Raw genomic sequence first — 14969 nt, 5'->3', positions numbered from 1 at the left:
CCTTCAGTATTATTTAAGAACTAAACGGAGCCAATCAGAAGTTTTACCTTGTAGCCGATCTTGAGGTCGTCACACAGCTGTGTGCAGCCACTCAACTTGCTGTGGAGACACTCGTTGATGAAGCAGTTGAGTTCATCTGATCCGTCGCCGCAGTCGTCGTTGCGGTCGCACAACAGAGTCTCGTTAAGGCACTTTCCATTACGGCACATGAAATCTGTGTCATTACACGCCCTCTCTGAAATCAGACATGCAGTGAATGGCATCAGACGTTAGCGCTGTGGGCAGCTTCTGCTTTAAGTCATGTTTCAATACTCTAGGGCCTGTACTACAAAGCTGGATTTCATAGTATCGCACTAATTTCTTCTGTGTTTCCTGTACCACGAAGCTGGCTAACTTCTTACCAGGCTAAAACACAGTGGTAACTTAGGCTAAATGACTAACCTGTTCAAGAGTAGATTTTGTTCTGGCTAGGATATGAGCGAGTATGAAAGCCCGCCTCTTGACCAATCACTTCTCTTGGAAAATGCCCTGCTGATTCTTATAATATCTTGGTTGATGCACATGTATATGTACATGAATAGAAACATGTGCTGTGCTGTAATAAATCCGATGGATTGATATTGTATAATCTCACGCTTTTACGCATTAACAGTGTCATTCCTGTGATCATTCCTTCCTGTTTTTTCTGCATCAACAGTGTTGCTTTTGGTCTGAATTAAGGATTTTAAATATTCCTATTTTAAAAGAATGATTCCTTAATCGTGACATAAATGGCTCTACTTAGTTTCTGCGTGATTGTGGTTTATCAGACGCTACAATCTCTGCACCTTTCCAGCAAACTCACATGTAGCCAGGCTGAAATCACCTGGTTTAAGTGTACGTGTTGATGACCTGCTTCATAGTACAGCTGTGACAGAGAACGCTTGGTTAGATGAAGCCTGCTAACACAGAGATATCCCAGATATACGTATCCAGCTTCGTAGTACAGGCCCCTAAAGCAAAGACAGTTGGCACTGGTAATCTATCAATAAACAGAATGAAAAATACAATATTCAACATTGTCAAATACAACACCAAAGTGTGGGTTTTAGGAAAGAATGTAACCTGGTGGGGTTTTGAGTTGCTCCTGTGCACAAATATATGGATGCAACTCGTGCACAGCCAAAGCAGGATCTCTCTCTTTCATCCTTACTTAGTGTTTTTTTTTAATGTTATTATTGTAAAGTGCACCTGTTTTTCATTCAATGTTTCAGTGTAACAAATTATAATTGTCCCGTGACTAAACCCACTCAAAATGTGAGGAGTTAACTCAATAATCCCTTACTTGAATGGCCGGCCACAAAATAATTTAAATCTCTACCTGACTCGGTGCAGCGAGGGTTCTTTGGAGCTTCGTCGGAGCGATCATGGCAGTCGAACTCGCCATCACACTCCCACGTTTTCTGGTGAAGGCAGCGACCATTTGCACAGCGAAACTCATCCGGACCACATGTTGGATATTCTAGCGTAGTGGAAAAAAATTTGAATGATTAGAAAAGAATAAATTATCTTCCAGAAATGTGGGATAAAGACACACACAAACACACACGCACCACATTCTGGGGATTCGTCAGAGCCGTCGGTGCAGTCAATGTCATGATCACATACAAAGTGCTTAGGGATGCACTGTCTGTTCTGGCACATGAACTCGTCCTCTGTGTCGCACGTGTTGTTTGTGTACACTGGAAGTAGAGGGGAAAATGTTCGTGAATAGATGATGGGCATTTCTCGGGTGGTTTGCTTTAGTCATAATACAAAAATGTCAAATCCTTCTACAATATTGTGACGCTCGTACTCACAGCAGCCAGCTTTGACGCTCTCATCAGCTCCATCGGGACAATCCTTATCACCGTCACACTTCCAGCGTTGAGGCACGCACATATGGGATCCCGGGCACTGGAATGCCTCAGGACTGCAAGTCTTGGATTCTGAATTAGCAATAAAAATGTAAAAATAAAAATTAGACAATGGACTCAATGTTCCAGTAAACTAGGGTGACCATAAGTACAATTTTTGCAAGACATGTCCTCTTTTCACGTCTTGACCGGACTGTCCGGGAATATTTGACTAGTAAATGAAATTGTGCAGGTTTCCCAGGGACCTTGAATGCATCTTAGGAACATGTTAATTTAAAAGACTAACTCCACTAATATTTGCTCCTTCCAGAAAGTTTATAGAAGCTAAAGAGTTGCTCTTTAAACCCCATGTGGTTCATCGCGGTAATTTAACTCACACGTGAAGAAATCATTAAAAGATGCCGCTTTGTTTCGACGAAATCGTCACACATAAGGAAAAAAGAAAGTGATCAAACAGAGGTGGATTTAATTGAAAAGGTTATTTTTTGAGGTGTATATTTAATGATTTTTTTTTGTTATCAATTTTTTTTTTAATTCATTTTCAAACAACAACAAAAATACACACCAACATAAACACACACAAGTCCAGGGCAACAAGAACACTACATGATGAAACACATAATCTGCAAGACAAGACAAGAGGAGAGACAGATTACCAGCCACCATCTCCCAAAACTGAGCAACCCCTGGGCAAGCCCAAACCATGTGGAAGTAGGTCCCCACAACGCCATCATGGCACAAAGTGCAGGTCGGATCACGCTTACACTTCATGGAAAATAGTCTACATGGTGTCAAGTATGTCCTATATAAAAAGTTCATATGTATCTGTTGGTGATCTGGATTTTTTTCGAGGAACAGAGTACAGTGTCCCACACAGTGTGCCAGTCAAAGTCCACAGGAAAATTTGAAATATCTGTCCTCCATCTCAGCTCTAAGAGCAATGGTACATAAGTCTGTCCCAAAAAGCGAGAGTATATTTTAGAAATGACACCTTTTAATCCACGTGTACCATCTACAAACTTTAACAAGGGATGTGGCTGTAAAGGGGACTGCCAAGGTACTCCGTATGTTTTCATGGTGGTTCTTAATTGTAAATAATAGAATAAAAGATGATTGCTGTAAATTAAACTGGATGCAGAGGTCCTCAAATGAAAGAAGGCCCCTGCCACAAAACATATCCCCAAGGGAACGTATTCCTTTTCCATACCAATGTTTACATTGGGATTGCCTAACAGGACATCTGTTAATAAGAATGTCAAAGTTGTTAAAATAGAAGAGTAAAGAGTCCATTTAGCTGTGTGACCACATGTTTTTTCGGCGGCACGCCAGACTGCAATGCAATGCGATATAATCGGACCAAAACGGGCATTTACTAGGTCGAGTGTTTGCAAATAATACCTCAGTTAAACCCAATGGATGCGCTCGATTATTTAATGTTATGTAAGTTTTTTTTGTTACAGTTTTCATTTCTAGGAGGCAATGTTTCTCATATTGTTTCAATGATTGAGAGATTCTAAGGTTTATATGAGATGATTATAAAGCATAATAAAGGTGAGTGATTTGATTCACCACTGATTTGTTTTTTTTTTTTTAGTCTGTTATAAAGAGATTACATGTTTTTATACTTTATGGACAATAACTTCTTTATTTATTATATCATATTTTGCCATTATAAGGTAGATTCAAGAAAACATCGAGTACTTTTTGAGTATGCCAAGGTCAGACCAAGTGTCCTGTTTTTTGGAAATCAAAATATGGTCACCCTAAGTAAACATATGACAAATAGTTCACTTACTGCATTTCTGATCTTCATCAGAACCATCCCCACAGTCATCAGAGCCATCACACACCCAGTGGCTGGAAATACAGCGGTGGTTCCCACATTCAAACTGGGTGGAAGTACAAAATTTGTCTGCAAGAGAAGGCACAGAGCGTTCAGGTCTGTGGAGACAATATTTAATTCATAGAATGTTGTGTTTTTCTTTTTCACTAGGAATCTGAAAGGAAAACAACGCGGCTCAGTTGGTAGGCTTTGTGGTCTGAGGGTTAGAGAGGACTGACCACAGTGAGTCTCATCAGCTCCGTTCTCACAGTCGTTCTCTTTATCACAGGTCCAGCTCATAGGAATGCAGCGCCCACTGGGACAGGCGAAAAAGTTCACCGGACATTTAAGCTTTCTTTTATCTAGAAAACAACAGAAAAACAGGGTCATGTTTAACTTTGATGTGTTTACCAAAGCTAAAATTACACGAAAGCGGAAATGAAAACACCCCACCTGGACAGTTTCTTTCATCAGAAAAGTCTCCACAATCATTGTTGCCGTCACACACCCACGAGGACAGATAACACAGGGTGGTTTTCTCACAGCTTTGAAAGGAGGCTCCTTTAACTCCCAGACGGAAGAACCGGGAGCAATCAGTGGCTTCTGGAAATATATGATTAACAGCTTGAACAGCTTTTACGCAGAGGTTTTAAATTCAATCTCCTTCTGGTGGAAAACAACTCAGACATTCCTAGCGAAAGAGAATGTTTCCGATCTTCTCTGGATTACTTACGGCAGTTCATTTCATCACTTGCGTCCTCGCAGTTGACGACCTGGTCGCAGCGGCTGTAGTTGGAGATGCAGCTTCCATCTTTACACTGAAACTCTCCGGATTTGCAAAGAGTCACTGCAAAAACAACAAAAGGGTGATACATTTCACAGGCCTAGATGACCGTTTAAATATGTGATTTTTTTTTTTTTTAATTAAGAAGAATTGTTTGATTACTACTCTCATAAAGTACAATTTTAAACAATTTTAAATGATTTAAAAAAATACAAAAATAAAATAACAGGAAGTGAAGCTTAAACATCAACAGGGACGAGGGAACATTTTTACTCTCGCAGACCTGGGGCTCTATTCTCCAGAGACCATGGGGCGACAGGGGGTGTGGCCAGCCTGACAGAACGGTCAAGTTGGCCACTCCCAAAAAAAAAAAAAAACATCAAAGCGATCAGTAGATGCCGCTAAGGAAGACTGACAGTTGGCATTCGAAACATGTCAGGAGATCAAAGTAAATTTCCTGAAAAAAGTTGTCTGAATAAATGAAACATTAACATAGCGGTGTCAAACTCATTTTACTCCAGGGGCCAAACAGAGAATGGTTTGATTTTAAGTGGGCCACAGATTTTATGAAAATTAGTAATTTCAACATTATTGTGCCATAGTTTGCACTTGTACATATACATAAAATATAAAATATGTAAGAAAGTGATAAATATCACTCCCAACAGTATCTTTTCTTTAAATTTCCTAGATCTGTGAGCCCCCTGCACATATTGTGGAGTTTCATTTAAACAATGATTGATGTTTTCTCTGTCATTTTTACTTTCTCCTGCGGGCCGAATCGGATGCTCCAAAGGCCTGGATTTGGCCCTCAGGCCATGAGTTTAACACATGTGCCTTAACATCTTATTCAAACAAGAAAAACGGCTAAGCCTAAACCACTCACTGTTGCAAGGTAGCTCGTCTGAATGGTCCCCACAATCGTCCGTCCCATCACACCAAAACTGGTGTCCAATGCAGCGGCCGTTCATGCAGCGTCTGTAACCTTTCTTACAGATTCGATTGGCTGTGGATTAAAAGCATGTGATTAGAGCAAATCGAGGCATAGGGTTCAAACAGGCATCCATAAACCAGCCACTTAATCAAAGAGTCGAGTTAGGATTTATGATTAGAGTCAGACTGATCATCTCCACTCTTCCCTCTCCTAAGCTCATTAAAGCCAGAAAAAAAAGAGATGTGCATGACAGCTCGTGACAGCTCATTTGTCACGGTCTAAACCCTTCATTAAAAACTCACCACAGTACGACTGCTTCTCATCAGACTTGTCCTTGCAATGAGCCATTCCATCACAGGTCAGGCTGTAGTTGATACAGTCTCCGTTTCCACACTCAAAGTCGTCAACACTTCCGCATGACATATTCAGTGCTGGAGAGACACAGACAGATGTTTTGGTTTGATCCCTGTGAAGCAGACTAATGCTTTTCTGTTTTCCTCTCTTACAAGAGCAGGTGTTGTCTTCCAGAAGTTGTCTGTCCCCACGACAGCTGCAGTTGACACGTCCATCGGATGTTGGCAGACACAAATCCTGGCAACCTCCGTTATTTACACGGCAAGGAGAAAACTCACCTAATGAATGTGAAACACATAACGAACAGACAAGTAAGGACTGAATCTTTAACGTAAACCTCACGCATGCTCCTTCTCCACGAGTCAAAGTAAAAACACATTCCTTAAATAAGAACAATGGCGGTTCGTGCCAGATGAAAAAAAAAACACTCCTTATGGATTAGCATTTTAGGATATTTGAGACAACATCATGCTCCCAACTTTGTAAGGTTAAAAATAGAAAGACTGGGATGTTTTTGATGTATAGAGGCAGACATCACACTAGCATTCAATGTTATAACATTGCCAACAGCTCGTCATTTGAAGAGTTGGATGTGCGGACGACTGGAAGAGCTGATAAACTGAGTCGTAAAGGATTTGACCTGCCAAAAATGTGAAACTTTGACAGTTTGACATGCAAACAAATGAAATTACTGTTAGAGATGAAACCATGTGTGATTCAGCGTGACAGCTCCCACGAGATTACAAGTTTAAAGCATGTACACTATCACAATGCTATGATACTGAATCGTAGCAGACAACATTTACTCTGTTCAACGATCAGCCATAAAAATGTTTGAGGTCATCAGAAGTTTGGAGTGACGAAACTTAAATTATTTACAGAAAAATGTTTGAGAAAAAGAAAATCTATGAATTAACTCAAACATACACAAAGTGTAGGTAGACTCTAAAACCACCTTTTTCTGCTGAATACATATATGATTAGGTATGATGTAATGTAGATTATCAATACTAGTCCCCCTCTTAACATTTTAGCTGTAAAATGTCAATGAATGCCCTCTAATTTTGCTAAGATCAGATCAGTGATGTCAATAATTGTCACTGTTAGCCCCGCCCCTCCTGTAAAAGATAGGAGGAGGGACAAGTTTCTTACTCTCATAGCCCTCAGTGAGCATTGATTGACATCTCCATGCAGAACTGTGCAATGCTGTGGACGCGAGGCTGCTATGACTGGGCGTGCCTCAACTACTCTACTCTAATAAAGACATTTTTTGAATTTCCCCCTAGTGGCAGGTCAGCAAAAACCTGAGGATGTACTTACACTTTAACATAGTCAAAGCTATCAGTTTAACCTAAATGACTTTGATATTTAAGACTCACAGTTATTGGTGTCATTAGCCACAGCGATGATACCCATGGGCTGTTGGGGGATGTCAGCACGCAGTACTTTCATTTCACTGCCTGTGTACTTGTCGGCTCTGAGGACAGCTCTCCTCACCCAGTCTGTCCAGAAGATGTAATCTCCATACACGGCGAGCCCAAAAGGATGGACAGGCTCGTTCTTCAGCAACACCTGCAATACATACCATAGCCATATTTTTAATTCACAACAATCATTGGCATCTTGGTGACTGTACTATTGAGATGGCAGTCTTACATAACGGTTGCTTCCATCGTATTCGCAGCGTTCGATTTTGTCCAACGTGGCGTCGGAGAAGTAGAGCTTTTCAGCGCGGTGATCTATGGCAAGGCCGTTTGGAGTTTTAATATCACTGCCAATGATTATGAGGACGTTTGCTCCGTTCAGAGACGCTCTCATGATGCTGGGAGCCTGCTCATTCCAGTTGGTCCAAAACATGATGCTGTGATGAGAACAAGTACAGTGTTAGGTGTGGTTTGAGTGGATTTAAATAAACCTGCTCTTAAAGGAAAAAGATGAGCCTTTAACTTTGCACCAAAAACAAACATTTATTGTCGATGACTCACTCCTGACATTCATCGAGCACAAAGGCTCTGGGGTGGTCCTCTCCAGACATGGTGACGACGGTGTTGCGGTTGTAGGCCACAGAGCGGCTCTGGTCCACAGTGTGACGACTGATGGTGGAGGTTGTGTAACTGGTCCAGTAAAGTGTATCCCAACCTCGATGGTATGCCAAGCCCTCGACTGACCCTACATCTAAGGAGCAGAGAAGAAACGTTTTATTGACACTTTCGGATCATATTTAGCGTTAAAAAAAAAGAAATCTAATCCTATAATTAAAAACAAACGGTGGTTCTTACACTGGGGGTGCAATAATTTTAGGGGTGCTGAGGGTAAGACTCAATGTATTTCAACAGCAACAGTGAAGGGCAGAAAACGTTAAAGCTCATACATGTTGTTTTGTAAGATGGCACACATTGGTAGGTTATGACTGGCATGATTGTTGATGAACCTCCATTTACAATCTGACCTATCCAAACTTTAAATTATTAATTAATTAATTTATTCATTCATTGTTATTTTGTTTTTGATTATTTAATTTAAATTTTCTTTCTTTATTCATATTTTAAATATCGGTATGCTGTGTGTTTTATTTATTTATTTCAATTTATTTTCTAAATCTTATTTTGTATACGGTTATATCTATGGGTATGTGTGCAGCACATTCTATTTTTGTGTGACCCTTTTCTTTTTAATCTTTTGGGTATCCAAACTGACAGGAAGCAGCAAGTAAGGCTGGGAAGCATCACATCTGGCACCCGGTCACTCAGCACTGGCGCCCCCCAGGGGTGTGTTCTCTCCCCACTGCTATTCTCCCTCTACACCAATGACTGCACCTCAGGGGACCCCTCTGTGAAACTCCTGAAGTTTGCAGACGACACCACCATCATCGGTCTCATCAGGGATGGGGACGAGTCTGCCTTCAGACGGGAGGTGGAACAGCTGGCTCTTTGGTGCAGTCAGAACCATCTGGAACTGAACCCGTTCAAGACCGTGGAGATGACAGTGGACTTCAGAAGAAATCCCCCCCCACTCCCCCCCCTTACCATTTTAAATAGGGAATTGGCTACCGTGGACTCCTTCAGGTTCTTGGGATCCACAATCTCACAGGACCTGAAGTGGACCTCCCACATAGACTCAACCAGGAAAAAGGCACAGCAGAGGATGTACTTCCTGCGTCAGCTGAGGAAGTTCAACCTGCCCCAGGAGCTGCTGATCATGTTCTACACCTCCATCATTCAATCTGTTCTGTGCACCTCCATCACTGTCTGGTTTGGATCTTCAACCAAACTAGACAGACACAGACTACAAAGGATAGTCAGGACTGCAGAAAAGATCATTGGTGTTGATCTGCCCTCCATCCAAGACTTATACCTGTCCAGGGTCAGGAAACGGGCAGGTAGCATCACTGCAGACCCCTCCCACCCTGCACACAATCTGTTTAAACTCCTCCCCTCAGGCAGACGCTACAGATCACTGTACGCCAAAACAACCCGCCATAAAAACAGTTTCTTCCCCCAGGCTGTCACTCTGATCAACACTAAACAGTCAAAGAGTGTCAGTCCTGTTTCTGTGAAAAACCCTGGAACCAAACATAACAACCCTGGATCAATCTGACACTGAGAATGTTCATGTACATACCTTTAATTTAAATGTTCTCCTGCACTACTTATCAATGCTCTACTGCACTATTTTCCTTTTATTATTATTATATTTTATTATTATCTTTCTTTTCTATTATTTTTTTTCCTCCTTTTTATCTTATTTTTTTTAATTTTTATTTTGTATTTGTTTATTTTTTTTTATACTATTATTATTATTATTATTATTATTATTATTATTATTATTATCATCATCTTGTTATTTGCACATTCTAGTCTAACTACTGTTTATATTTATACTTATGTTTATACTTATTATCATCTCTTCTAGTTGATTGTTTATTATTGAATATTTTTTTTTGTTTTCACTATTGTAGAGAGCACAGTTGACCGAGTCAAATTCCTCGTGTGTACAACATACACTTGGCCAATAAAGATGATTCTGATTCTGATTCTGATCCAATATCTATTGCTTTACTTTGCTTGACTATTTGTTTATAAGTATTGTTGCTATTATTCCTACTATTACTACTGCTAGTGTTATTGTCAGTTTTTTTGTTTTTGTTTTGGTTTATCACTGATCCTGTTGTTTTTTTGTTTTTCTATGTACGTAACTTCTGTACCAAATGTGGAAAACTTTGTTGATTGAGTGCCAAAAATGTGTAATTAAAAAAAGGACATTTTAAAGCTGCTGCTAATGAAAAGTTAAGGCCTCTTCTCTTAGGAGAACTTTTTGAAATGTAAGTGATAGAAAACATTTAAAAGTGTGCCACAGCTGCTGTTGTTGGACAAAGTTAAAGGAGTGTGTATCATCTTGTTATTTTATGGCTAACCGCCTGCATGCACGCCAGCTTATAGATGCACTTATTCACGCCTTGAACTTTTTGTTCCGGATAGAAAAAACTGGAACAGCTTGAATTATTTTGGAAACAAACCAAAGGGAGTAAATGAGGCAAGAAAGGGAAAGATAAAGACACCTCTCTAAATATCATGCTCCCATTTTGTCTTTTGGCCTGGCTTATACACTTAGACAAGAGGGAATATCATGCTGTGATACCGACAGTACAAACAAGGGTAAGGGAAACAGTAATGCTGGTTCTATGGTGTGCATCCGTCTCTGCTGAGTTGCACTAGCAACCACATTTATGACCTCTTAAGCCAACAATAAAAAAAGTGCCATTTGTACAACTGTTTGCTTGAGGCTGAAAGCCAAGCTGTGTCTTATTACATATTTCAGATTGATACAATTTTGCAAGTAAGATTTAAGGTTGAATATCTTTTAAACCAAAGAGCAAATAAAGCCTGAATGAATAGGGGAAAAAAACATTTAGAACCCTTTAGAAGCAATTACGCAACAAGTAACATTCTGATCATCCCTCCTATTGGTTTAACCATCTCAACCTCTGGTTACTGTGCAAACAACCAGAGAGGAGAGGGACATCCACTCAGTTTTCATGGCAATAAGAGAAATCACTGCCGCGGTGATCTCATTCCACGTGTGATATTGGTCAGCGTCTCTAAGGACCTTTAAAAGGACAAGATGCCTCCTGCCATGGTGAGCACTTTATATCGAGAGCTATTGATGGCTTTTCAAGAGGAACTCCATTAGGATTTTGTGTGTCTGCTGCTGACTGCTTTAAGGACATCTGAACACTTTTGCTTCTTGGATAACAAAGACTTGCTGAAAAAGTGAGAATAAATCCCATCTGTGATGGCTGCTTTTTAAGCTCATGTGTAATGCATTACTCAAGTGGAGAGGATGCAATTTTTTACTTTTTTCAGGCTTTTTTTGGCCTCAAAAGGCCAAGAAAACAAACGTGATTTTTGTCCTTTACTGTGGGAGCAGAACCAATAGAAGACCTTGAGGACGGCTGCCTGGGTGGTTTGATGTGCTCAACTACTAAAAATCAGAGTGTGAGTCATCCTAATGGAGCACAAAAACAAGAACTGCAGGAAACAGACACTGCTCCAACGTGCTGTTCATTAGCAGTTCCTTAGATTCATCACAACCAACAGCTTTTTCCTGTGACTGCATGGAGTCCCTCGGACAGCAACTCAACAGCAGCGGCAAAGCAGAGGCAGTGATCAAAGTGCTGGTCCCCATCCTCGATGGACTTATTTTAGTGACTGGCCTTGTGGGCCAAACTCTGGTCATCGTCATCCTCACAGGCAGGAGGAGAAAAGAGAGTCAACCTCCTCATGGCACTGACACCCTGCTGCTGGCTCTGAGCACTGCTGACCTGCTGCTACTGCTCTGCCTGCCCTTCCATACCTCAGCCATCACTCTGGGCTATTGGCCGTTCGGCAGCTTCTTGTGCAAAGCCATCAGCTTTCTAGGCGTGGCCTGCTCTGCTGCCTCAGTGTTCACGCTGGCAGCTTTGGCTGTGACTCGTTACCTCATGGTGGTTCACCCCACCTGGGCCTACCGGTCGAGAATGCACAGGCGTATAAAGCTGACGGTGGTTCTGCTCTGGGTTACTGCTTCAGCGCTGGCAGCACCACAGTTTGCCTTCCGCACTGTTACGGTGTCCAGCGCGGTTTACTGCTTCGCCTTCCTGTCCAACTTTAGCCAGCTGGTCTACAGCATCGCCCTTTTCCTAGGTGGCTTTGCTCTACCTCTAGGAATCATTGTGGGGATGTACACCAAGATCTACTGCTTTCTCAGACACGCACGAAAATTGGGAAACGCTCCCAAGCTGGAACAGTACCACACTCAAGTCACTCACACCTCAGCGCTCCTGGTCCTGGTCTTTACAGTCCTGTGGCTGCCCTCCTACGCGCTCATGTTCTCTTACATTGGAGGAACCCTCACAGGCTCACCTGGATTCAGCACTATTGGCATTCTGGCCAGATTGTTGGCATCGTCTGCGGGAGTGGTAAACCCGGTGTTGTATGGCTTGATGTCGCAGAAGTTTAGACGAGAATTGATGGAGCTGGGAAGGGAGCAGTGTGCTCGGTGCAGGAGATGTCTGACTTTTTGCCCTTATGTGATGAACAGAGATATGGTGCAGCCGTTTGAGCTTGACACAGCTTCAGAGAGAGACAATAACTGAATTCTGAACACTTTGGAAAGCACAGCTACCTCATTTTACACCTCTTACCTCTGGCTTTAATGTGAGTTAGAATATCCATAGTAACTGGGAATTATTTTGATAAATAAATATGTTTGAATTTATTGTGATTTTATTTTATCATATTAAAACAAGATTTCTGTTCCTTGTTTTAACAAAGCTCTGATTTACAGGTTCACAGGTAGTTCATCCAGCATTTCCCTCAGGAAGTATTGTAAAAAAATTGTTTGTTTACTTTTTGGAGATGTCCAACAAAAGACGAACAGCAGAGCAAGTGACCAGGATGTGCTTCATTGTTTACACAGATGCTAAGCTGTGTCTGCTTAGAATCTGCTGTTTAGTCAAAAAGGATACTCCGCTGGTTCAATTGTAAGTGATCCAAGGGCTTTTTTACACCTGCCCAAACAAAGCAGCCAACCCCAATTAAACTAACACCCCCATTTGATGTGATTCAAACAGACTGTGATCAAGGCATGCAAATTTAATGTGGAAAGCAGCCATCATCACACAAAATACACCCAGTCTCCTGTTGATGTTTTGTTAAAAAAAAAAAAATCATTGCTACAATCAGTAAAACTGACCAGGTTAGTGTGTCCTTGTTATGCTTTTTGTTTGTTGACTCCGGTCATTTTCCAGACTCCTTTATCTACAATCATTAGAATTTTGAGACTCTGTACTTTGTAAGTGGATGAAGTTAAGACAATGTGCTGGGTAATGAGTGCGTATTTGTGTGGGTGTAATTTGACTTGGAGTGGCAGCAGAGTGCGATGAATGTGAAGTTAAGAGGCGGCAGCTGTGTTTTTACTGCGCTCGTTCGCTTTGAGTACTAATCTTGTCAAAATGTGTGAATATTTCTGTTGACAGTATCCACATGATGAGGGACAACATTCAATTAGCCACAGCAAAATGTTTTTTTTCTTTCTAGAAAGCTTTAGGGTTCATGAAAGCTGTACAATCTCTGTAAACCTTTCTCTGAAAATTATTAAACTGATAACTTTTTACTCACTGTCCACCACGATCTTGCGGTCTGTGCCGTCGTCGTTGATCTGCTGGATGTTCCCAAAGTGGATGTCACTGAAGAAGATGCGATTGGATCCTTTTCCTCCTCCGCCATGGTAGTCGAAGCTGAGGGCGATGACGTTCTTCATGTGGTCGGGGTCTTCAAATGGCTTTATGGGTGCATTGAGGTTCGTTGCGTCAGACAGATGAATGCTTTTCAGGATCGTTCGCTCCGAGTAAAGAAGGTATCCATCGTAGTCGCGGCAACTGCGGTTATCTTCGGCCAGCATGCCGTGAGCACAGGCACAGGTGCGCTCCCTGTTGCCGCGAAAAAGGCACAGCTGCTCACAGCCACCATTGTTGTCCTTGCAGATGTTTGTACCTGTGACAAGCCAGACGTTGAGGAAGTGAGTTGGTATGCAAAAGAATGGGGCTGGTTTTACACAGCCATTCTTGATAAAGTTGTGTTTTTGAAAACAAAAAAGGCTCAGATGTTGTCATCAAAAGCTAATTTTTAGAGAACGAGGCTCAGCTGTGTGTTCAAACCTTGCTGTCTCGCTCGGTTGAACACTTTGATGTCTTTCAGCTGCACACCAATGCCTGTTCTGAGCTGCACAGCATCTGTGGCGTTGTCTTTGCTGCCTCTCTTAATGGATCCGTTGGCATGAGTCCTACATGAGAAACAATAAATCTGCGAGTCAACCCCTCATCACGTTACTATGAGAAACCTTCAACAGGATCAAACGAAACAAACATGGGGCGGACCTGTCACTCCAATAGATGTATTCCTCAAACACAGACACAGCAAACATGTCCATGTTGTTGTTGGCCAGGACCAGCTCCCTGTTCTCTCCGGTCTCCAAGTTAATTCGCTCAATCTTGTCCGTCCGGGCATCACACCAGTAGAGATAACTCTCCTGAAGAGGCAACGCAGGGAAAAATATCCAAAGATTATTATAATACACTGTGCTTTAAAATTAACAGACATTTGAAATATGATATCCTCATTTGCTTAATGATTGAATTTAGGCAAAATGTAAATAGCAGCCAGAATTCTACTGTTTTAGGTATATTGTTTAGTAAGCAAATGCTTATCTACCTAATAACAATAATAACTAGAATATCTGCATTTCCTGAAGAAAATGCAAATGAGGATGCAGCAGCTGACCCACGTCACAGTACACTGCATGAGGAAATTCAGATAATCTATCCATTTATTTTCTGACTCGCTTGTTCAAAATAGCATTAGCATAAGCTTAGAATTAACTTAGCATAAACCTGAAATTAGCATTAGCATTAGCCTAGCATTAACCTAAGAGTAGCATTAATATGAACCTAGCATTAGCTTAAAATGGCATTAGCTAGCATTAAAAGTAATTAGCTTAGCATTAGCTTAACATTAACGTAGCATTAGCCTAACATTAACAATAACATTAGCCTAGCATTAACCCAACATTAAAGGTATAGAGGATGATTTTCTCAAAGTTTAGAAAAGAAATGCCCTCTCCACTGCCCAAAAAATGCAGTTA

At 41.3% G+C, this 14969-nt stretch overlaps 2 protein-coding genes across 2 annotated transcripts in view; one reads left to right on the top strand and one right to left on the bottom strand.

The window, feature by feature from the left end:
* The window catches only part of LOC114466959 (low-density lipoprotein receptor-related protein 1-like), a 127344-nt gene that overhangs the window by 24777 nt on the left and 87598 nt on the right, over window positions 1–14969 (bottom strand). Inside the window, exons 39-55 of the mRNA XM_028452832.1 lie at window positions 14206–14357; window positions 13987–14111; window positions 13448–13822; window positions 7775–7964; window positions 7446–7650; window positions 7169–7361; window positions 5942–6067; window positions 5738–5866; window positions 5388–5507; window positions 4451–4564; window positions 4171–4320; window positions 3957–4079; window positions 3691–3807; window positions 1839–1967; window positions 1593–1721; window positions 1361–1501; window positions 48–235 (exon numbers count right to left, since the gene is read on the bottom strand). Of these exons, the coding sequence (XP_028308633.1) occupies window positions 48–235; window positions 1361–1501; window positions 1593–1721; window positions 1839–1967; window positions 3691–3807; window positions 3957–4079; window positions 4171–4320; window positions 4451–4564; window positions 5388–5507; window positions 5738–5866; window positions 5942–6067; window positions 7169–7361; window positions 7446–7650; window positions 7775–7964; window positions 13448–13822; window positions 13987–14111; window positions 14206–14357 (2706 nt within the window). The remainder of the gene's footprint in view (window positions 1–47; window positions 236–1360; window positions 1502–1592; window positions 1722–1838; window positions 1968–3690; window positions 3808–3956; window positions 4080–4170; window positions 4321–4450; window positions 4565–5387; window positions 5508–5737; window positions 5867–5941; window positions 6068–7168; window positions 7362–7445; window positions 7651–7774; window positions 7965–13447; window positions 13823–13986; window positions 14112–14205; window positions 14358–14969) is intronic.
* LOC114466961 (galanin receptor type 1) lies at window positions 11404–12423 on the top strand. The gene has a single exon (XM_028452839.1). The coding sequence runs from the start codon at window positions 11404–11406 to the stop codon at window positions 12421–12423; it is 1020 nt and encodes a 339-aa protein (XP_028308640.1).

This window comes from Gouania willdenowi, chromosome 7 (assembly GCF_900634775.1).
Source record: "Gouania willdenowi chromosome 7, fGouWil2.1, whole genome shotgun sequence".
NCBI lineage: Eukaryota > Metazoa > Chordata > Actinopteri > Blenniiformes > Gobiesocidae > Gouania > Gouania willdenowi.
This window is presented reverse-complemented; position numbering and strand designations above follow the sequence as displayed.